The sequence below is a fragment of the Lygodium microphyllum genome, chromosome 19, assembly GCF_053477565.2.
Source record: "Lygodium microphyllum isolate KBCC chromosome 19, Lygodium_microphyllum_v1.1.10, whole genome shotgun sequence".
NCBI classification, from domain to species: Eukaryota; Viridiplantae; Streptophyta; class Polypodiopsida; order Schizaeales; family Lygodiaceae; genus Lygodium; species Lygodium microphyllum.
Genome location: NC_141153.1, coordinates 7,525,489 through 7,548,751, shown reverse-complemented (window position 1 = coordinate 7,548,751; position 23,263 = coordinate 7,525,489). Strand labels below are relative to the sequence as shown.

At 48.5% G+C, this 23,263-nt stretch overlaps 1 protein-coding gene across 4 annotated transcripts in view; it reads left to right on the top strand.

Annotated features, from left to right (window-relative positions):
* GMI1 (gamma-irradiation and mitomycin c induced 1) overlaps nt 1-23,263 on the top strand; it is a 214,712-nt gene that overhangs the window by 4,254 nt on the left and 187,195 nt on the right. For all 4 annotated transcript variants that reach the window (XM_087701024.1, XM_087701027.1, XM_087701028.1 and 1 more), the window contains exons 11-12: nt 3,749-3,835; nt 4,133-4,183. In XM_087701024.1, coding sequence (XP_087557150.1) covers nt 3,749-3,835; nt 4,133-4,183 — 138 coding nt within the window. The remainder of the gene's footprint in view (nt 1-3,748; nt 3,836-4,132; nt 4,184-23,263) is intronic.

Below are 23,263 nucleotides of genomic sequence, written 5' to 3'. Positions count from 1 at the left end.
AAGCAATGGAGAATGGTGTCATCCACAATACCACATCCAAGGACTCATTGAGAGAGGTGTATTCGCTTTATAGCTATGTACCAAATGGTAGATAGTACAACTACTTTGATTGAGTACGGTTGGAAATCCCATGTAAATCGTGGTGCCCTTGAAACGGTGTAGCTAACTTTGTCATAGATTTTTCAATCTTAGGAGGTAACATCTTGGGAAGTTGATTGGAGACACTACAAGGAGATTTAGATTGCACCACAAGGAGAAGAGAAGGGTTCGCTGATGCCAATGGGGAACAACCTTACTTGAAGATTGGCTCTATCTCATTGTGGGGGGGAATTCTTGGGGCATCCAAGATAATCCATGAACCTTTAGTGCCCTTGCATTAGTCATTGCATTTGCAAACAAGGCTAGTAGAATACACTTGAATAGATGACCAAAGTCCTCCACCAATTGGTGGAACTCCACCTTGAGTCCTCAAAAGAGGGGGGTGATTCGCTACTAAGTGTCAAAAAATAATAGGTATGCTCTGATACCATGTCAAAATAAGGGACGGTGCTCAAAGACAATAGGGTTTGTAGGGAGTAGCAGAGTGTGTACGGCAAACATAGAGAGAGAAAAGAAACTAAAAAATGCAACACGGTGATGATGCACTGAATCATGCTATGAGAAGAAAAGCTAATACAGCGGAGCCGAAACTCAAAAGATAATTGCACTATGCTGTTTGAATCAGGCAGTAGCACCTGTGGGAAATCTGCACAGTGAAGGGAGCAAAACACAATCCTTCGAGAGTAGTGGGCTATTGAAATAATCACTTGAAGGTGAAGGATAGTTGTAGAGGGAGCCAAACGCAGTCCTTTGATGCCATATGTGGAAGATGATTACCAGTTGTTGAGGGAGCAAACCGCAGTCCTTTGATTGCGGGGAGTGGCCTGGGCAAAAAAGGTGCGAATCCCAGAGTGTTGGAGTTGTCAAACGCAAGGAGAGCAGCCCACATGTTGATGCCAAGTGGATAATTACGATGCCAGATGATGAAAGACGAGCCGGGCTGCAAAAACGCAGGTCCCAACAGCCTCTGTGACATATGACTGACACTAGGTGATGGAGGAGAACCCAAGCTGCAAAAACGCAGGTCCTAGCAGCCCCTGTGATAAAGAGTGACTCTAGATGATGGAGGAGGAGCCAAGTTGCAAAAATGCAAGTCCTAGCAGTCCCTATGATAGATGAGTGATGGCAATGATGGAGGAGAAGCCAGGCTTCTCGTGAAGAAGCTGTAGATTGAATGTGAGGGATGATAGACCGTTGAACTGCCAATGCAATCAGTGACAAAGCCTGTGCATCTTGTATCCCATGCTTTTTGAGTTGTTGATCTTTGGGGAAGTGGCTGAAGTGGAGGAGGCTGAACAAGCTAAGGTGACCGTTGTCCACGTCCTCCTGGAGGAGGAGTTGTAGGAGCCACAACTCCGGGCCTACCTTCTTCTCCGGTTACATAGTCCCAAAGATTTTTCATAATCAGCACATTGTTTATCATGAAGGACCAAAGGGAATAGTTGTTACCATCCAATTTGTCCTCCTTGGATACATAGGTAAATATATCACCTCCTTGATTTGCCATGATAATCAATGCCAAAAGAAGCAAAAGAGCAATGTCCAAGCTGGACCAACCTGGAAACTTCAAAATTTCCAGAAATTACAGCAAATAGCTTGCTGCAATTAGCAAACTGAAGTACGCTCTGTGAAAACTATGTAGTGCATGTAGTCCAAGGTGCATTCAATGCTCAACAACATTGTAGAAGCAAAAGCCCCAAAATTTCTTGCCCCTAAATTGTCAAAAACAGTCTATTTCAGAGACTGAGACTGCAGTACATGTACCAATGTCTTCACAAAACCCAAAAACCCCAAAATTCTTGACTTATTTGCCAAGAAATTTTGCATCAATCGTGTCCCAAACATGTATCTAGCTCACTGTACTTGCCCGGGCAGAAGCCCCTTCTTTCAGAAATTAATTTATACTTAAAAAAATATACCTGGTACAGAAACCAATGACGGGAGCAACTGGTTTGTGATGAGTGAAGCTGGTGGCAGACTGGCGGATTGGGCTGGTGGTGAGTATGGAGCAGCGCTGTGCAGATCGTGTGGAGCAGTGCTGTGTAGATCAGGGGCGGTGCTCAGCAGGCACCATTGCAGAAGGGGGGTGCCTGTAGAAGGGGCAGTGCAGACCAGGGCGGGGGCGGCACAGACCAAGCTGCGTAGATAGGAGGCAGCGGTGTGGTGCTGGAGAGTGGCAGGAGATGGGCAGCACTGGCGCTGGCAGTCTTCAGTTGGTGGAGTTGCTGCTTTTGAGGCAGCTGGTGGAGCAACGTTTCAGCTGCAGGCGGGCAGTAGTTGCAGACCTGGCGGGGACTCCTGGAGCTTGAGGCCGGAGCAGAGCTGGGCTGAACTCTAATACTAAATGTGAGAGGTTTACAGGATCGAAGCTCAACTGAGAGTGCAATAGATAGTGTGGAGAGTGAAGCACGACACCCAATGCAATAGATTGAAAGAGTGTAATGTGAAAGTACAAAGTACAACCCTTAAACCTTAGGGTTGTAAGGGGTGTTCACACCCGAAAGTGTGTGCAACGGGCTGAGCTCTAATACTAAATGTGAGAGGTTGAGAGGATCGAAGCTCAATTGAGAGTGTAGTAGACAGTGTGGAGACTGAAAGAGTGTAATGTGAATGTACAAAGTACAACCCTTAAACCTTAGGGTTGTAAAGGGTGTTCAAACCCGAAAGTGTGTGCAACATGATAAGTGCTCGTAAATGTGTAACTTAGGCACACACGGAAAAGGAGAATAAGTCTGGGGGAAAAAACCTCTCGTATGGAGAGTAAAAAGTGCCCCAGTGTCCTATTGATCACCGACACTCCTCAGTGAGTGTAGGCGTGAGTGAAACCCAACAAGATGGTCAATCCAGAAAAATGTCATGTCCCATCATATTGACCTTGAAAATATACAAGAACACGATGAATAGAGTTGAGTGAAGACAATCACGAATTTGAGTGCAGGAGAGGAAATGTTTGAAAACCCATCTAAAAATTGTTGTCTCCTTGAACGCATGCCTCCATTGTGGAACGTAGAGAGCAATCCCATTGAGGAGCTTGTCCTTTCAAGAAAGGAGTGACAAGGTATGTAGGCAACGACAACAACAACAACGAGAAGAAGGCTGCTGTGGCAGCACTGTGCTGCTGAAAAACAATAGGCAGACTGAGCATGATGAAGGGGTGTGAGGGTAGGTGACGGAGATTGAGCAGGGTGCTATGAGCAGCAGGTGGAGGCATGGCGGTAGTTGAGACGAGGGGATGCGAGTCATGTAGAGATAGGTGGATGACGAGGTGGTGATGTAAGGGTGGAGGTAGGTAGGTGGTTAGCAGGCATGATAGGTAATATGTCTAGCGGTGGGGATCACTAATAGGAGTTGGGCTTCATGCTATGCCTAGGAAGGGATTCTAGAGAAACCTTTTGTTACCTGATGTTTTGATAACAGAAGTGAGGATGGGAGTGAGCTCATAACATGAATACCTGTACAAGTCCCTTGAATTTTGGAACTTGACACTTGGTTTTGCAAGATTACATCATGCCGAATTTCATTTTGTTATAAGTCTGCCTGTACATGCAATAGTGTAGTCTCAGTGCCTTTGTACTCTTTATGCTCCTTTCACCTAGTTACTTTAAAATCCTGGTTAGTTTGTTTCTATGACAGTATTTTGGATGCACAGGTTGAGTTAACAAATCTGAATGGGGAAGTATGGAAGGAACACCAACTTACGTGCATGCTGAAAGATATCTATTTTCCATACATACAGGTCTGTATGGTCTAGACGCACCCATGTGGGTAGTTGACGTAGATGTTTTATGCATGTCTATGTCCCTGCTTGTGCATACGGTTGCTTGTGACACATCATGTTTGGATTTCAAACCGTCTGCCTACTTCCAAGATGTATTCACCCTCATATTTTTGATATTTTTACTTTAGTTTTTGGTATTGTCCTGAAGCAATCCTGCATTGATATATTTGTGGTATGTTTGTTGAGCCTCTAAGATTTTCAAACTTTGTGCTGCTTATGAAGTGTTCTGTTCATGTGACATGATGCCTGAAACAGTGTGACACATCAGACTCTTCTCAGAAGACAACTACTCCTGTTGAGTTTGAGGTATGTTGTCCCATTTTTCTAATCTGGTTCTGTACAAAAGTATTACTATCTTTTCAAACCTAGTGAGCAACACCTATCAGGGATAAAGTTATAATCTATGAGCTCCAAATCTCAAAATGATCTTAGCACTGCCACCAGTTCACGCTTGAGATTGCATTGAACTTGCAGTTAAGTAAATCTTTTCATCCGTAAAAACTTGGGGTGGTGATGTGTGGGAAACTGCACAAGGGGTGCTGATGGAACATCTCCTTAGGTGAACATTAGGAGATGCAAAAACTAATACAGCTCAGCACCGATACTCCAGGATTCACTTCTCACTTTCCTGGCAATAGGTGTGTGCTGATCACGTATGCCTGAGGATCATAGTAGCAAGGGAATGGGAACGAGAATGGGAATGAGAGGTCTAGGTGAAACGGGAATGAGGCCCTAGGGGGAATGGGAATGTGAGGGGGAATGACTTCTACTGTATACATAATACATATATATGTCTAAATTTATTAATTCTTGTATCTTACAAAAGCTCTTCAAAACAAACATGTAAATTTATTCGTTCATAGCTGAAAGTGGCGCACACAGAGAGAGAGAGAGAGAGAGAGAGAGAGAGAGAGAGAGAGAGAGAGAGAGAGAGAGAGAGAGAGAGAGAGAGAGAGAGAGAGAGAGAGAGAGAGAGAGAGAGAGAGAGAGAGAGAGAGAGAGAGAGAGAGAGAGAGAGAGAGAGATCTGAACGACGGGAGAGAGATGATCGCGCGATGGCGCCCTGAGCCTGTCCGTTGACCCCGTCGACGCCACAGACCGCGAGAGAAGAGCGAGAGAAAGGATTCGTCGCCACAGCCACCGTCAGACGGAGCAGGCAGGACTCTTCGCGCGCTACTCGCAGGAGACTCCCGTCGCATTCCAGGTCGCAGCTCGCCTGTCCCGCCACGACGTTCAGGGACTGGACACGAGGCCCCTTCTCCCCGCCTGCTCTGAACGACAGAGACCCCTGCCGTCGCCCTGAACTGCTGATCTGCGTCAGCGCCGCTGTTGGTCGCTGGTGCTGTGCCAGCGAGCAGCGCCCCTCCAAGCTGCCCCTTGACGCCTGGCCTACGCCTGTCTCTCTGCCCCCTTCCACGCTGTCCCCGCGACGCCTGGTCTGTGCCTGACCCTTTCACGCCTCGCCTGCCCTTTCAACGTTTGCCCGGTGCAGAGCCCTCTGTTTGTGGTCGGCTGCACTGCGCCAGCGTGGAAGCCTGTTGCAGCCGCGTTGAAGTCTCACTGTCCTGTTGCTGCAGCCGGGTGGTTCCCTGTTTTTGCAGGCCTGCGGGACTTGCATAGCGAGAGAAAGAGAGAAAGTAAGGGAACGAGTGAAAGCGAGAAGCCAGCAGTATGGCTGGCCTGGATATGGATTTTCTCGACCAGACGGTGGCAGCCCTTGGCCCTGATTCCGATGCAGAGGAGTCGGAGGACATGGTGCCATGCACGGAGGAGCCGCCTCTGGGTTCTGAACTGCCGCCTGCAGGCAAACGGTCCAAGCATACTTCAGACGAGCCAATGGGTCCTCAGGACCGTTCCTATGCGCAGGTTGCCTCTGAACCTCAAGATTCGCAGGAAATTGACTGGGAACATTTGCTGGAATTTGCCAATACTCTGCTTGGCGATTATGTCCAGCATAATAATGAAACTTTCTCTGCTGCGGCTGCGGATGATGTGCTGGACGCCACGGTGGACCCAAAATCAGTCTTGCGGTCCTTCTCGGTGTTTTATGACCAGGCAGTTATACTTTTTTTCACCGGCAGGATCCCAGTGCTCTCACATATTCGCCAGTGGATGCACCATTTATTGCAAGGGGAGTGTGTTGAGGAGATCTTCCTTGGACCTCGAGGTTTTTATGAGGTGCTGTTGAAATCGGAATCGCATCGAGCTGAGCTCCTGTCTAGATTGGCACTGTTCTTTGATCGCCGCCTGGTCCATGTGGTACCATGGCGCCCTATGGCTGACTTCCAGCGTCTGCTTCAACGAGAATGCCCGGTGTGGGTGGAAGTGGAAAATTGTCCAGCGGTATATTGGCCATTGTTGAAGGATGCGATGGCGGTTGTGGGCACAGTGCTGGTTCCCCCAAGCCTCAAGGCTATGAACCGAAACCGTTTATGCATGTTATGGGATACGGCCAGGAAAAGGCCTGCGTGGCTTCGCCTCAATTGTTCCGGCATGCATCCTTTGCATTTTCGCCTGAAATGGGGCAATTTTGCTGGCCACTGCTTTTCCTGTGGTAAATTAGGGCATTTTATGGCCGAATGCCCGGACCGGCAACCGTCCCCTGAGGCGCCGCAGGTGGTGCAGCCCAAGGATGACATGGTACTTGATGCCCCGATGCAGGCGACCCTTCAGCCACCAACTGCCATAGATAAAGGCCAACAACAGGTCCGGGGTTTGGATTCCCCTACCACTAACTGGATTGAGGCACGACAAAAAAAAGGTAAAAAGTTGGACGCAGGCCTGGCAGATCCTGGGCCTAATGCTTCCCCGGATTCTGTGCGCACGTACACGCGCAGGAAAGACCTGGTCACCTCGAAGCAGGCTGCGCGTACTATGGCCGCGTCTGCCCCCCGTTATCCGGCTTCAAGGAAAGTCTATTCAGAGGGCCCCAAAGGCCCACCTACCAAGCTAGCGTTTGATGCAAAAGGTAATGTGATTACCCCTTGGGATAGGCGTTATCCCCGCCCTACTCCCAAGGCAGTGGATTTCCCTTCTACCTCTAAAGCAGGTCGCCCGAATTCGTTTGCAGTATTGGCCGATTTTCTGGATGAGGGTGTTCTGGATGCTCTCGCGGAAAAGGTGCACTCGAGGCAACAGGCGCCTCGTTCCTGACTTCCTTCTTTGAAAATATATGAAGATTGCCACGTGGAATGTGTGAGGCATTTGCTCTCGCCATAAGCAACATACCATGTGGTCTGTCTTGCATGAGAACCAGTGGGATGTGTTGTGTGCAGTGGAGCACAAAAGTCACGGTGAGGCAGGAAAAGTTGTAGATTGTCATGGATTCCGTCTGTTTTATGCAGGGACACATGCTAAGCACTATTCGGGCGTGCTGATGATTGTCCATGAGAAATACCAGCCTGTTCTTGTTAAAAATGATGTGCAGGGCCGCTTTCTGGTAATTGAAGTTTTATTTGAAGGGGAAATTTTATGGCTGTTGGGACTCTATGCTCCGAATGATTCCACATCCCGACGGGACGTATGGTCGACTTTGCAGGGCTCCATGTCACTTGGCCGCAGGGGGTTTTTGATGGGAGATTTCAATATGTGTCTTGACCCTTCTCAGTCCACCTTAGGACATTCGGTAATGGATACGCCGGAAAGCCGGGTGTGGAACTCCTTTGCTTTGCACGTCCTTAAGCAAGATCTTTGGTCGTGGCTTCACCCTTCTGTTTCAGGTTTTACTTTTCATTCCGCACAATATGCAAACCACTTGGTCGCGGTTGGACAGAATGTATATCATGCAGGGGGATGATTTTCTTCCCGAAATGCTGGAGATGAAGGTCTTGCAGCAATATGCGTTGTCGGATCATTTCCCCCTCCAGCTGGAGATGCGGGCACAATCTATTGCACCTTTTATGCAGTTGCTGGAAAAGCTCCCTTTACGCTTCAACTCCTCTTATTTAAAGCATCCAATTTTTCAGGGTTATATGCAGCAATTGATTGACAGGTTCTTATTGGACTTCGCCTCCGAGGGCTTGGCTTCGTATGCACGCCTGCTCTCTAATGTGCAGCGGGTGGCTCGGCAGTATGGGATTCATAATGCCTCTCTTTGTCGTCGCCGTCGACATGCAGCAGAGGACTTATTGGCCTTGGTCCGTTCCTTGCTCCTGGACTCCCCAGATGATGATTTTCTGCTATCACTGGAGCGGCGTTTGGCCCATCTTATTCAAGTATTTAGCTTGAAATCTTATCAGCAGGCCAAGCTGCATAACTTGACTGACACATTGCAAGATAGTGCCTGTCAGAGTCATAAGTTTTTTCGCGCCTTGCATGCTTCTCCGGCTCGCGAAAATATGACTCGACTCCAGGATTCGGAAGGTCGCATGGTCACTGATCCGCAGACCATCATCAATATGTGCAGAAATTATTTTATGGATCTTTTTGGTTCTTCTCCCTTGCCTTCTCGCCAGGTCACGCATGCCCGCTCGGTCTTCTATCATCTGGTCCAGCAGTAGGTTCCATTTGATATGCAAGCCACTCTCGAGGCAGATATTTGCGAAGAGGAGGTTATGGATGTTTTGTTGCACCTGCCTAAGGATAAAAGTCCTGGTTGGGATGGTCTCACTAATGAATTTTTTGAGCACTCGGCCACGCAGTTGGTAAAGCCATTGGTGGTCATGTTTCAGCAGGTCTGGGAAACAGGGGTCATGCCTTCTGCATGGAAAGAAGGCCTTATCAAACTGATTCCCAAGGTGCCTTCGCCGTCAAAGCTGCAACACTGGAGACCGATTTCGTTGATGGGCACGATGTATAAAATCTTTTCCAAAGTGCTGGCAAATCGGCTTCATAAGCACCTTCCAGCTATTGTGCACCCTTTCCAATATGGTTTCATTAAAGGCCGCAACATTTTGCATAATATCTTAAATGTGCAAATGGCTATTGACTATGCGCGTCACTCAAATCAGCAAGTGGTCTTGATTCAATTGGACCTGGAAAAGGCGTTTGATTGTGTGTTGATTCAATTGGACCTGGAAAAGGCGTTTGATTGTGTGGACTGGTCTTTCCTTGCGGATCTTATGTCTGCTATGGGCTTTGGTATCCGGATGTCCAGATTGATCTACACCATTAGTACTGAGGCTTCTTCAAGAGTTATGCTTAATGGTGGAGTTACAGAGCCATTTGTCCTTGCACGCTCGGTTCGACAAGGTTGCCCTTTGAGTCCTCTCTTCTTTGCCTTGGCGACTCATCCGGTCCTTTCAATGTTATCCTCCATGGCGGCTTCTGCCCAGCTGACAGGGTTATCTCTTCCTTTGGGGCAGCATTTCATTAGCCAATCGTTAGCTGATGACTCCTTTATGATTTTACAGGCGGACAGGGATAACATTCGCAAGGCATTAGAGGTTTGGACGCTCTTTTGTCAAGCCTCTGGTCTTCGCATCAATGCCTTTAAGTCAGCCATGATCAGTTGCACGGAGCCTGATTTACAGTCATTAGGCTGGCAGGGTCAGGTGGTTTCCCGTGGCTCCATTGTCAGGCATCTTGGATACCCATTGGGGGTGGATGTGCGGCCAAAGGACCTGTTGCAGTGGATTTCACAAAAACTGACTGCGAAATTTATGTATTGGAAGTCGCAAGCCTGGCCCTTCCATGTCTGCCTCAAAGTGGCTCAGACAATTATGCTACCAATGCTGACGTATTTCCTGCCATTACTACCATGGACGCCCACTACTTTGAAGGCTCTCGCTCATCCCATTCGTTTCATGCTATGGAAGAAGGATTCCCTGAAGGCAGGCATTTCCTGGATTTCGTGGTCACATGCATGTACCCCTAAGCGCTTGGGTGGTGGAGCTCTTTTGGATGCGGAAACTCATATGCTGGCTCTTCGTTGGTCTCTTTTTCGTGCCATGTGTGTGGATCACCACCCGTGGACCATCATAGCCCGTTATCTTCTTGAGGACAGCGGGCTCCGTCAGGGTAACACACGGCTTCGGGCCTCATGGTGGCATGTCATTAATGCTGACTCTCGACTTTCCAGTCCCTCTTACTCTTTGCTACTGCATTTGGTCGGCTCTTGGAAAGTGGTGCTCCAAAAGGCCCGCTGGCATCCGGTAGGGGACCGCTTGCAGGCTAATTCTTTTCAGATGGAATTGTTGGCAGTATCCAGATTGCTTTCATGGGAAGATAAACAACAGCTCAGACCAAGATTTAACCGTATGGCCCGTTTGGGTGTGACTTCGATTGCGGATGCCACCCTTGCTACTCGCAATGTCCTAGCATCGTTTCGGACTGCTAGGAGACTTTTCCGGATCCCGCGCGGATACCGTGATTTATGGGGGAAGCTTTCGTCGGAACTTCAGGATAGGCAACCCTTTCCTGCCCTGGCTATGGATCGCCCTTGGCAGGACTGGGACCTTGCAGGCCGGTTGAGTCTGGAAAAGGCCGCTACTAATCAAGTGTATCATCTTCTCATTCAAGATCACCAATGGCTGGGTGTGAAAGCTAATACTGTTTGGGGCTTGCGGAAATCACTGTCCTGGTGGCAGGCAACGCTGATGGAGGGATGGCAGAATAAGACACCTTTCAAATGCAAGGTCTTTCTGTGGCGGGTACTGATTGGTGGCCTTCCTCTTGCCTCGGCCCTTTCCAAGCGTCGAATCTCCAATGGCAATTGTTTCTTCTGCACCACTACGCCGGAATCGACCCGACATCGTTTTCTTTCTTGCCCGCTCGCCAAGAATATCTGGTCACTCTTGTCGCAAATCTGGCGCGCAGTGGTGGGGTCCTCACTGACTCCTTTCGATTGGGTTTTTGTGCGCCCAAAGTATCCCACACCGCCACCGTTACATATGAAGATCTTATTTCATTTTTTCAGATACTGGGGATGCTGGCACATTTGGACCACCCGAAATGCTTTTCTCTTTGATTCGGCCTCTAATGTACCGCGACATATTGCAAGGCTTAAAGGGCTCTTGCATTGGCAGCTAGATCTCATCAGGCACTCTGACTTGCTCCCTCGGGAGGATTTGCATTCCTGGCATTTGGCAATTGCCTCTGGGTCCTTGCCGTGATTGGTGTAACCTTTTTAGTATATTAGTCCGGGGATTTCCCACACGTTGGCCTAGGGCCCTCGTGTAATCATGTAATCATGTAATCTTGTACTTTTTTCGTAATTAATACAATTACCTTTTACGAAAAAAAAGAGAGAGAGAGAGAGAGAGAGAGAGAGAGAGAGAGAGAGAGAGAGAGAGAGAGAGAGAGAGAGAGAGAGAGAGAGAGAGAGAGAGAGAAGCCAACAGTGATCTGCACTGTGGTTAGTCCTCCTTCGAGATCAGTTTTTTTTCCTCATACAAGATGGCTGGTTTGGATCTGGATTTCATTGACCAAACGGTGGCAGCACTTGGCCCAGATTCTGATGCTGAGGAACTGGAGGATATGGTTCTGTGCACTGAAGAGATGCCCCCGGGCCCTGACATCCAGCCTGCGGGTAAACGTACCAAGCATACCTCGGAAGAGATAGGTGTTATTCAAGATCGCTCCTATGCGCAGGTTGCTTCGGATTCTGTGGAATCTCAGGAGGTGGACTGGGAGCATTTGCTGGAATTTGCGAACACTTTGCTTGGCGAATATGTTCAACATAATCAGGAAGCCTTCTCTAACTCTGCACCTGAAGATGTTCTGGAAGCTTCCGTCGATCCAAAAACTGTCCTATGCTCCTTCTCGGTGTTTTACGATCGAGCTGTGATACTCTTCTTCACTGGTCGAATCCCGCTGCTTTCCTGTATTCGCCAATGGCTGCAGAGTCTGCTACAAGGGGACTGTGTTGAAGAGATTTTTGTTGGGTCCCGAGGTTTTTTTGAGGTCCTCTTGAAAACTGAGACGCACCGTGCTGCTCTCCTGTCTAAACTACCTTTGTTTTTTGATCGTCGGTTGGTTCATGTGGTTCCCTGGCGCCCGATGGCAGATTTTCAGCGCCTCCTGCAACGTGAATGCCTTGTGTGGGTAGAAGTGGAAAATTGTCCGGCTGTTTATTGGCCGCTATTGAAGGACGCCATGGCCGCTGTGGGCACGGTTTTGGTCCCACCCAGTCTCAGGGCTGTGAATTGCAACCGCTTGTGCATGTTATGGAATACTGCAAGGAAAAGGCCTGCTTGGTTACGCCTCAATTGCTCTGGCATGCATCCATTACACTTTCATTTGAATTGGGGCAATTTTGCAGGTCATTGCTTTTCCTGTGAACAGTTGGGACATTTTATGGCAGAATGCCCAGAGCAGCAATACATTTCAGATGCGGGCCATGTTGCTCCGCCCATGGATGATATGGTGTGTGATGCTCCGTCGCGGGATACTATCCACCCGCCCCAAGTTCTGGCCAAAGGTAAACAACAGGTTTCGGGTCCGGATTCCCGTGTCACTGATTGGGTTGAAGTACGTGCAAAAAAAGGCAACAGGATTGTTGCTGGCATGGAGAGTACTGTGCCGTCTACCTCACAAGATTCCATGTGTACATATATGCGCAGGAAGGAAATGTTGCCTTCCGAGCGCGCTGCTCCTGCTATGGTTTCCTCCGCCCCCCGTCCTCAGCCCGCCAGGAAAATGTATTCGGATCATCTAAAGGCTCCACCTGCAAAGCTGGCTTTTGATACCAGAGGCAACGTCATTACCCCGTGGGACCGTCGTTATCCACGTTCCACCCCCAAGCAAGCAGCTATGCCGTCTACTTCCAAGTCTGGTCCTCAGAACTCTTTTGCGGTGTTGGCGGATTTCTTGGATGAGGGAGTCCTGGACATTCTCGCCGACAAAGTCAAATCGAGGCAAGCTGTGCCTCGTACGTGATTGTGTTTTGCATACACATGAAAATAGCCACGTGGAATGTGCGAGGAATTTGTTCTCGACACAAGCAACATGCCATGTGGTCTGCATTGTATGAGAATCAGTGGGATGCCCTGTGCACTGTTGAGCACAAGAGTCACGGTGACGCCGGAAAAGTTGTGGATTGCCATGGCTTTCGTTTGTTCTATGCAGGAACACAGGCCATGCATTATTCGGGGGTGCTCATGATTGTACATGCCAAATATCAGCCAGTTCTTATTAAAAATGATGTTCATGGCCGCTTTTTGGTGGTTGAAATTTTATTCGAAGGAGAAATCTTATGGTTACTTGGCCTTTATGCTCCGAATGATTCGTTATCTCGCCGGGAGCTTTGGCAGACTTTGCAAACTTCCTTGGCACTTGGCAGACGGTTCTTCTTCATGGGGGATTTCAATATGTGTGTTGATTCTTCCCAGTCCACATCGGAGCACTCGGTAATGGATGCGTCGTAAAGTCGTATGTGGCAGGAGTTGGCTCTTGCTGTTCTTAAGCAAGATCTCTGGTCCTGGTTACACCCATCTTCTACAGGATTTACTTTCCATTCGGCCCAGTACGCAACAACATGGTCGCGGTTGGACCGTATATATATCATGCACAATGATGATTTTCTGACTGAGATGCTCAAAATAAAAGTGTTGCGGCAATATGCCTTGTCAGACCATTTCCCTCTGCAGTTCGAGTTGCTTGCACAACCTATTGCACCTTTCAAGCAATTTTTGGGGAGACTCCCTTTGCGTTTCAACTCGTCATACTTGAAGCATGCAATTTTCCAGGGCTATATGCAGCAATTGCTTGACAGATTCTTCTTGGACTTTTCCTCTCAGGGCACTGCGTCCTTTGAAAGATTGCTCTCTAATGTGCAGCGGGTTGCTCGCCAGTATGGGATCTATCATGTCTCTCTTTGTCGGCGCCGTCGACAGGCAGCGGAGGACCTGCTGGTTTTGCTTCGCTCCCTGCTGATGGACACTCCGGATGATGCATTTCTGCTTGAACTGGCCATGCGGGTGGCCGATCTTATTAAAGAATTCCAGTTAAAATCGTATCAGCAGGCCAAATTGCAACATCTCACAGAGACTTTGCAAGATAGTGCATGTCAGACCCATAAGTTCTTTCGAGCTCTCCATGCCTCTCCTGCTCGAGAGAATATGACCAGACTCGAGGATGTAGAAGGCCACCTTATCCTGGATCCACAGACTATTGTGCATATGTGTAGGAATTATTTCCGTGACCTTCTCGGTTCCGCTTCTCCACCTTCAGCCCAAATTACTCAGGCCCGTTCGGTTTTTTATGACCTGGTCCGTAATCAGCTTCCGCAGGACATGCAAGCTACTATGGAGTCAGATATTGGTGAGGCAGAGGTTATGGACGTATTGTTACACTTGCCCAAAGATAAAAGTCCGGGTTGGGATGGTCTCACCAATGAGTTCTTTGAAGCTTTCGCTTCCCAACTGGCGAAACCATTGCAGGTTTTGTTTCAGCAGGTGTGGGACACGGGGATCATGCCTCCCTCATGGAAACAAGGACTTATTAAACTGCTTCCAAAAGTTCCTTCGCCATCTAAGTTGACACAGTGGCGCCCAATTTCTTTGATGGGTTCAATGTACAAAATCTTTTCCAAAGTAATGGCGAATCGGCTCCATAAGCATCTCCCTGCCCTTGTGCACCCTCTCCAGTATGGTTTCATTAAGGGCCGCAATATTCTACACAATGTTTTGAATGCCCAACTAGCCATTGATTATGCGAGGCATTCTAAACAGGAGGTAGTACTGATTCAACTGGACCTGGAAAAGGCGTTTGACTATCTGGACTGGTCTTTCGTTGCTGAACTTATGTGTGCTATGGGCTTTGGTGCTCGGATGTCTCGTCTAATCTACACCATTAGTGAGGCGGCGTCTTCACGAGTCATGCTGAACGGAGGCGTTACTGAGCCATTTGTCCTTGCCCGTTCTGTCAGACAGGGGTGCCCTTTGAGCCCTTTATTCTTTGCCCTTGCGACACATCCCGTTCTTTCCATGTTATCACATATGGCCGCCTCTTCTCAGTTGGCCGGACTGTTGCTTCCTACAGGACAGCACTTCATTAGCCAATCCCTGGCGGATGATACCTTTATGATTTTGCGTGCGGACAAGGATAACCTTTGAAAAGCATTGGATGTTTGGGGTCTTTTTGGTCAGGCGTCGGGCCTTCGTATCAATGCGCTCAAATCAGCCATTCTAAGCTGCACGGAGTCGGATTTGCAGTCCTTGGACTGGCAGGGTCTGGTTGTTCCTCGTGGCTCCATTGTCAGGCATCTTGGATACCCGTTGGGTGTTGATGTTCCCCCAAAGCAGCTTCTGCAGTGGATTTCTCAGAAAATTGTGGCTAAGTTTATGTATTGGAAGTCTTAGGCCTAGCCCTTCCATGTTCGCCTCAAAGTAGCCCAGATAATTATGTTGCCAATGCTCACATATTTCTTGCCGCTGTTGCCCTGGACTACTACGACTCTGAATGCTCTTACCCAGTCTATATGCTTCATGCTATGGAAGAAGGACTCATTGCATGCAGGTATTTCCTGGATCTCGTGGTCGCATGCGTGCACCCCCAAGCGCATGGGTGGCGGAGCTATTTTAGATGCCCAAACTCACATGCAGGCACTTCGTTGGTCTCTTTTCCGTGCCATGTGCTCGGATCATCATCCGTGGGTCGCTATAGCCCGTTATTTCCTTGAGGGCCATGGGCTTCTGCATGGCAATACCCAAATCCGGAGTTCTTGGTGGCATGTTCTTAATGCTGATCGGCGGTTCTCCAGTTCTTCTTCATCGTTGCTTACTCATTTGGTGTGTTCCTGGCAACACGTCCTTCAAAAGGTTTTGTGGCATCCAACGGAGGATCGCTTAGCAACTAACTCTTTTCAATTGGAATTACTGGCAGTCTCGCGTTTACTTTCGTGGGAAGGTAAACATGAGCTTAGACCACAATTCAACCGGATGGCACGTTTGGGCTTGTCTTCGGTTGCGGATGCCACCCTTGCCAGTCGCAATGTGCTTATATCGTTTCGTACAGCTAGGAGGCTTTTCAGAATCCCTCGTGGATATAGGCCTTTATGGGAACAGCTTTTGACGGTACTCTAGAGCAGACAACCCTTTCCTGCTCTTGCTTCGGAACATCCCTGGCAGGATTGGGACCTACAAGGCCGGCTGAATTTGAGCAAAGCTTCTGCAAACCAAGTGTATCATCTCCTGATTAAAGATCATCAATGGCTAGTTCCTAAAGCAAATGCTTTATGGGGATTGCGTAAATCCCGGTCTTGGTGGAAGGCAACTGTGATGTAGGGCTGGTTGAACAAGACACCCTTTAAATATAAAGTCTTTCTTTGGAGAGTGATGATTGGGGGTCTTCCGCTTGCTTCGGCTCTTTCTAAGCGACGAATCTTTAATGGCACTTGTTTCTTTTGCACCACTACTATGGAATCCGCCCGCCACCGATTTATTTCTTGCCCCGTCGCAAAGAAAGTCTGGTTACTTTTGTCGGCTGTTTGGCGAGGGGTGGTTGGTATCGCCCTGCGCCCCTTTGATTGGGTTTTTGGACAGCCCAAATACCCCACTCCCGCACAGCCACATATGAAGCTCATGTTTCACTTTCTTCGATACTGGGGCTGTTGGCATTATTGGACCATTTGGAATGCTTTTCTGTTTGACTCTGCCTATAATGTTCAACGGCATATTGTAAGGCTTAAGGGCCTCTTGTATTGGCAATTAGCTCTTCTCCATCGTTCTGACTTGCTCTCTATGGAGGATTTCCGTCCCTGGCATATGGCAATTTCCTCCGCATCCTTGCCATGACATTGTAACTTGTAGTTCTTAGAACCTCTTCACATGATGGCTTGGATTGTCGTCATGTATCTTGTAATCAAGTAATCTTGTATTTTTTTTGTAATTAATACAATTACCTTTTACGAGAGAGAGAGAGAGAGAGAGAGAGAGAGAGAGAGAGAGAGAGAGAGAGAGTGGTTCTACACGCCCTGCCGTCGCGTCGCCCTGTGCTGCCTCGACTGTCTGGCCGTCGCCTACCCCGTTGCTTGATTCCGATGCCCCGTCGCCTGCCCCTGACAACTGCTTGCCCCGTTGCCTGCACCGTCGCCTGCCTCTGAAGCCCTGTGGGCTCTGCGCCTGCGCTTCGCCCTTTTGCCCTGCATGTTAGGGTTTCTGTTGACGCCTGGCCCCTGCCCTGCGCCCTCGACTGTCCCCCTCTGCCATCGTTTGCCCGCCCTGTGTTCCACCCTCCTGCCCGTGCACTGTTAGGGTTGTGCCTTGCTGCACGCCCTCTCGGGACAGGTCACGACTGAGGCAGTTAGGGTCGCGTCTCCCGCTCTTCACCGCGCGTCAGTCCTCCTTCGAGATCCAATCGCGATACAATATGGCTGGTCTGGATCTGGATTTTATAGACGAAACGGTGGCAGCGCTTGGTTCGGATTCTGATACTGAGGAACCTGAGGATATGGTTCCGTGCACCGAAGAGATGCCCCTTGGTCCTGACATCCAGCCTGCAGGTAAACGTACCAAGCATACTTCGGAGGAGACAATGGATCATCAGGATCGTTCCTATGCTCAGGTTGCTTCGGATTCTGTGGACTCTCAAGATGTTGACTGGGAGCATTTGCTAGAATTTGCCAACACTCTGCTTGGCGATTATGTTCAACATAATCAGGAAGTCTTTTCTGACTCTGCACTTGACGATGTTCTGGAAGCCACTGTGGACCCGAAAACTGTCCTGCGCTCCTTTTTGATGTTTTATGAACGCGCTGTGATACTCTTTTTCACTGGTAGAATCCCACTGCTTTCCCGTATTCGCCAGTGGCTGCACAGTCTGCTACAAGGGGAATGTGTCGAAGAGGTTTTTTTGAGGTGCTGTTGAAATCTGAGACGCACCGTGTTGCTCTCCTGTCTAAACTGCCTTTGTTTTTTGATCGCCGGCTGGTCCATTTTGTACCATGGCGCCCAATGGCAGATTTTCAGCGTCTGCTGCAACGTGAATGCCCTATGTGGGTTGAAGTGGAAAGTTGTCCGGCTGTCTATTGGCCACTGTTGAAGGACGCTATGGCCGCTGTGGGCACTGTTCTGGTCCCTCCAAGTCTAAGGGCTGTGAATCGCAACCGGTTGTGTATGTTATGGGACACTGCAAGGAAAAGGCCTGCTTGGTTACGTCTCAATTGCTCTGGCATGCACCGTTACACTCTTGTTTGAAATGGGGCAATTTTGCAGGACATTGCTTTTCGTGTGGACAATTGGGGCATTTTATGGCCGAATGCCCGGAGCAGCAACACACTTCAGATGCTGGCCATGTTGCGCTGCCCATGGAAGATATGGTGTGTGATGCTCCGTCGCTGGATGCTATTCACCTACCTAAAGTTCTGGACAAAGGTAAACAACAGGTTTCGGGTGTGGATTCTCGTGCCATTGACTGGGTTGAAGTATGCGCAAAAAAAGGCAATAGGGTTGTTGCTGGCATGGAGAATACTGTGCCTACTACCTCACAAGATTCCATGCATACCTATATGCGTAGGAAAGAAATGTTGTCTTGAGAGCGCTCTGCTCCTGCTATGGTTTCCTCTGCCCCCCGTCCTCAGCCCACCAGGAGAATGTATTCGGATCGTCCAAAGGGTCCACCTACTAAGCTGGCTTTTGATACCAGAGGCAACGTCATTACCCCGTGGGATTGTCGTTATCCCCGTTCCATCCCCAAGCCAGCAGATATGCCGTCTACCTCCAAATCTGGTCCTCAGAACTCTTTTGCTGTGTTGGCGGATTTCTTGGATGAGGGAGTCCTGGATATTCTCGCAGAAAAAGTCAAATCGAGGCAAGCTGTGCCTCGTGCCTGATTTTGTTTTGAATACACATGAAAATAGCCACGTGGAATGTGTGAGGAATTTGTTCTCGCCACAAGCAACATGCCATGTGGACTGTATTGCATGAGAATCAGTGAGATGTCCTGTGTGCTGTTGAGCATAAGAGTCACAGAGAAGCCGGAAAAGTTGTGGATTGCCATGGCTTTCGTTTGTTCTAAGCAGGGACACAGGCCATGCATTATTCGGGTGTGCTCATGATTGTACATGACAAATATCAGCCTGTTCTTATTAAAAATGATGTACATGGCCGCTTTCTGGTGATTGAAATTTTATTCGAAGGGCAGATCTAATGGTTACTTGGCCTCTATGCTCCGAATGATCCTTTTTCTCGCCGGGAGCTTTGGCAGACTTTGCAGACCTCCTTGTCACTTGGCAGACGGGGCTTCTTGATGGGGGATTTCAATATGTGTGTTGATTCTTCCCAGTCCACATCGGAGCATTCGGTAATGGACGCGCTGGAAAGTCGTATGTGGCATGAGTTGGCTCTTGTTGTTCTTAAGCAAGATCTTTGGTCCTGGCTACACCCGTCTTCTACAGGGTTTACTTTCCATTCTGCCCAGTATGCAACAACATGGTCGCGGTTGGACCGCATATACATCATGCAGAATGATGATTTTCTTCCTGAGATGCTTGAAATGAAAGTGTTGCAGCAATATGCCTTGTCGGACCATTTCCCTCTGCAGCTTGAGCTGCTTGCACAACCCATTGCACCTTTCAAGCAATTTTTGGAGAGACTCCCTTTGCGTTTCAACTCGTCTTATTTGAAGCATGCAATCTTTCAGGGCTATATGCAGCAATTGATTGATAGATTCTTATTGGACTTCTCCTCTCAGGGCACTGCTTCATTTGAAAGATTGCTCTCTAATGTGCAGCGGGTTGCGCGGCAGTATGGGATCCATCATGCCTCTCTTTGTCGGCGACATCGACAAGCAGCGGAGGACCTGCTGGCTTTGGTTCGTTCTCTGCTGGTGGACACTCCGGATGATGCATTCCTGCTAGCACTGGCAATGCGGGTGGTTGATCTTATCAAAGAGTTTCAGTTGAAATCGTATCAGCAGGCCAAATTGCAACACTTGACGGAGACTTTGCAAGATAGTGCGTGTCAGACTCATAAGTTCTTTCGAGCTCTCCATGCCTCTCCTACTCGAGAGAATATGACCAGACTCCAGGATATAGAAGGCCACCTGATCCTTGATCCGCAGACTATTGTGCATATGTGTAGGAATTATTTCCGCGATCTTCTTGGTTCCACTTCTCCACCTTTAGCCCAAACCACTCAGGCCCGTTCGGTTTTTTATGACCTGGTCCGCAATCAGGTTCCGCAGGACATGCAAGCTACTATGGAGTCAGATATTTGTGAGGTAGAGGTTATGGACGTTTTGTTACACTTGCCCAAGGATAAAAGTCCGGGTTGGGATGGTCTCACCAATGAGTTCTTGAGGCTTTTGCTACCCAACTGACGAAACCATTGAAGGCTTTGTTTCAGCAGGTGTGGGAAACGGGGATCATGCCTTCCTCATGGAAAGAAGGACTTATTAAACCAAAGGTTCCTTCGCCGTCTACGTTGAAACACTGGCGCCCAATTTCTTTGATGGGTTCTATGTATAAAATCTTTTCCAAAGTAATGGCGAATCGGCTCCATAAGCATCTCCCTGCCATTGTGTATCCTCTCCAGTATGGTTTCATTAAGGGCCGAAACATTCTGCACAATGTATTAAATGCGCAACTGGCGATTGATTATGCAAGGCATTCTAATCAGGAGGTTGTACTGATTCAATTGGACCTGGAAAAGGCTTTTAACTATCTGGACTAGTCTTTCGTTGGTGAACTTATGTCTGCTATGGGCTTTGGTGCTCGGATGTCTCGTCTAATCTACACGATCAATGCTGCGGCGTCTTCGCGAGTCATGCTGAATGGAGGCGTTACTGAGCCATTTGTCCTTGCCCGCTCCCTCAGAGAGGGGTGCCATTTGAGCCCTCTCTTCTTCGCCCTTGCAACTCATCCAGTTCTTTCGATGTTATCTCATATGGCAGCTTCTATTCAGTTGGCTGGATTGTCGCTTCCTTTTGGACAGCACTTCATTAGTCAATCCTTGGCTGATGACAGCTTTATGATTTTGCGTGCGGACAAGTATAACCTTGGAAAAGCATTGGATGTTTGGGCTCTCTTTGGTCAGGCGTCCGTCCTTCGTATCAATGCGTTCAAATCAGCCATTCTCAGCTGCACGGAGTCGGATTTGTAGTCCTTGGACTGGCAGGGTATGGTTGTTCCTCGTGGCTCCATTGTCAGGCATCTTGGGTACCCTTTGGGTGTTGATGTTTTCCCAAAGCAGCTTCTGCAGTGGATTTCTCAGAAAATGACGGCTAAGTTTCTGTATTGGAAGTCTCAGGCCTGGCCCTTCCATATTCGCCTCAAAGTAGCCTAGATAATTATGTTGCCAATGCTCACATATTTCTTGCCATTGCTGCCCTGGACTACTACGACTCTGAATGCTCTTACTCAGTCTATTCGTTTCATGCTATGGAAGAAGGATTCCTTGCATATAGGTATTTCCTGGATTTCTTGGTCACATGCGTGCACCCCCAAATGCATGGGTGGAGGGGCTATTTCAGATGCCCAAACTCACATGCTGGCACTCCGTTGGTCTCTTTTCTGCGCCATGTGCTCGGATCATCATCCGTGGGTCGTTATAGCCCGTTATTTCCTTGAGGATCATGGGCTTCTGCATGGCAATACCCAAATCCGGAGTTCTTGGTGGCATGTTCTTAATGCTGATTCGCAGTTCTCGAGTTCTTCTTCATTGCTGCTTACTCATTTGGTATGTTCCTGGAAACTGGTCCTCCAGAAGGCTCAGTGGCATCCAGTGGAGGATTGCTTAGCTACTAATTCTTTTCAATTGGAATTGCTTGCAGTCTCGCAGTTACTTTCATGGGAAGGTAAACGCGAGCTTAGACCACAATTCAACCGGATGGCACATATGGGCTTATCTTCAGTCGAGCAGATGCTACCCTTGCCAGTCGCAATGTGCTAATATCGTTTCGTACAACTAGGAGGTTTTTCAGGATCCCTCGTGGATATAGGCATTTATGGGAACAGCTTTTGATGGTGCTCCAGAGCAGACAACCCTTTCCTGCCCTTGCTTCGGATCATCCCTGGTAGGATTGGGACTTCGAAGGCCGGCTGAATTTAAGCAAAGCTTCTGCTAACCAGGTGTATCATCTTCTGATTAAAGATCATCAATGGCTGGTTACTAAAGCGAATACTCTATGGGGATTGCGTAAGTCCCCGTCATGGTGGAGGGCAACTGTGATGGAGGGCTGGTTGAACAAGGCACCCTTCAAATGTAAGGTCTTTCTTTGGAGAGTGATGATTGGTGGTCTTCCGCTTGCTTCAGCTCTTTCCAAGCGACGAATCTCCAACGGCAACTGTTTCTTTTGCACCACTATTGTGGAATCGGTCGGGCACCGATTTTAGTTCTTGCCCCATCGCTAAGAAAGTCTGGTTATTCTTGTCCGCCGTTTGGTGAGCGGTGGTTGGTTTCACACTACACCCCTTTGATTGGGTTTTTGGGCAGCCCAAATACCCCAGTCCGGCACAGCCACATATGAAGCTCATGTATCACTTTCTTTGATATTGGGGCTGTTGTCATAATTGGACCATTCGGAATGTTTTTCTTTTTGATCCCGGCTATAATGTTCAGCGGCATATTGCTAGGCTTAAGGGCCTCTTGTATTGGCAGCTAGATCTTCTCCAACATTCTGACATGCTCTCTAGGGAGGACTTACGTCCCTGGCATATGGCAATTTCCTCCGCGTCTTTGCCATGACTTTGTAACTCGTAGAACTGGAACCTCTTCACATGATGGCTTAGTGTCGTCATGTATCTTGTAATCAAGTAATCTTGTATTTTTTTTCGTAATTAATACAATTACCTTTTACGAAAAAAAAGAGAGAGAGAGAGAGTTTACGAAAAAGAGAGAGAGAGAGAGAGAGAGAGAGAGAGAGAGAGAGAGAGAGAGCGCTGGTCCCTGCCATACATTAATAAACTCTTGTTTACGAAAAAAAAAAAGAGAGCGCTGGTCCCTGCCATTGCCGGTCTGAACTGCATGCAGTCTTTGCGCTCCCTTTCCTGCATGTACCTGTTCGCCAGCCTCCTGCGTCTCATCCCTGTTGCCCTGTGCCTGCGTTGTGCAGGAGTTGCCTGCGACTGTGACAGCTGTCAGACAGAGCTGGGCGTTGACCTTCAAGCTGCTGTGGGATTTGGTGCTGTCTGCACAGGGTGCCTCCCTGCAATCCTGCAACCTGGAGGCAGAGAGAGAACTGACCTGCCCAGCCTAACAGCTCTGCTGTTCCTTTGGTTCTGGCTACTGACACAGTGATCTCTGGTTCAGCTGATATGCCACCTAAGCAGTGAGAGAGATCGGTAGAGTTTTGATATGGCGAATATGCAGGAATCAAATGGCATTGATGTGGCTTTTCTTGATCAGCATATAGGACATGGAGATGATAAAGATTTGGCAGAGTCGTATGGTGACTGTTTGGCTGAGGATTCAGGGCAGTTGATATGGGAAAATGCCGTAAGATGTTGGTTGATGAACCGGTTTTATGTGCTCCAAATTTTCTTCAGCAAGATGTTCAGGTTCCTTGCTC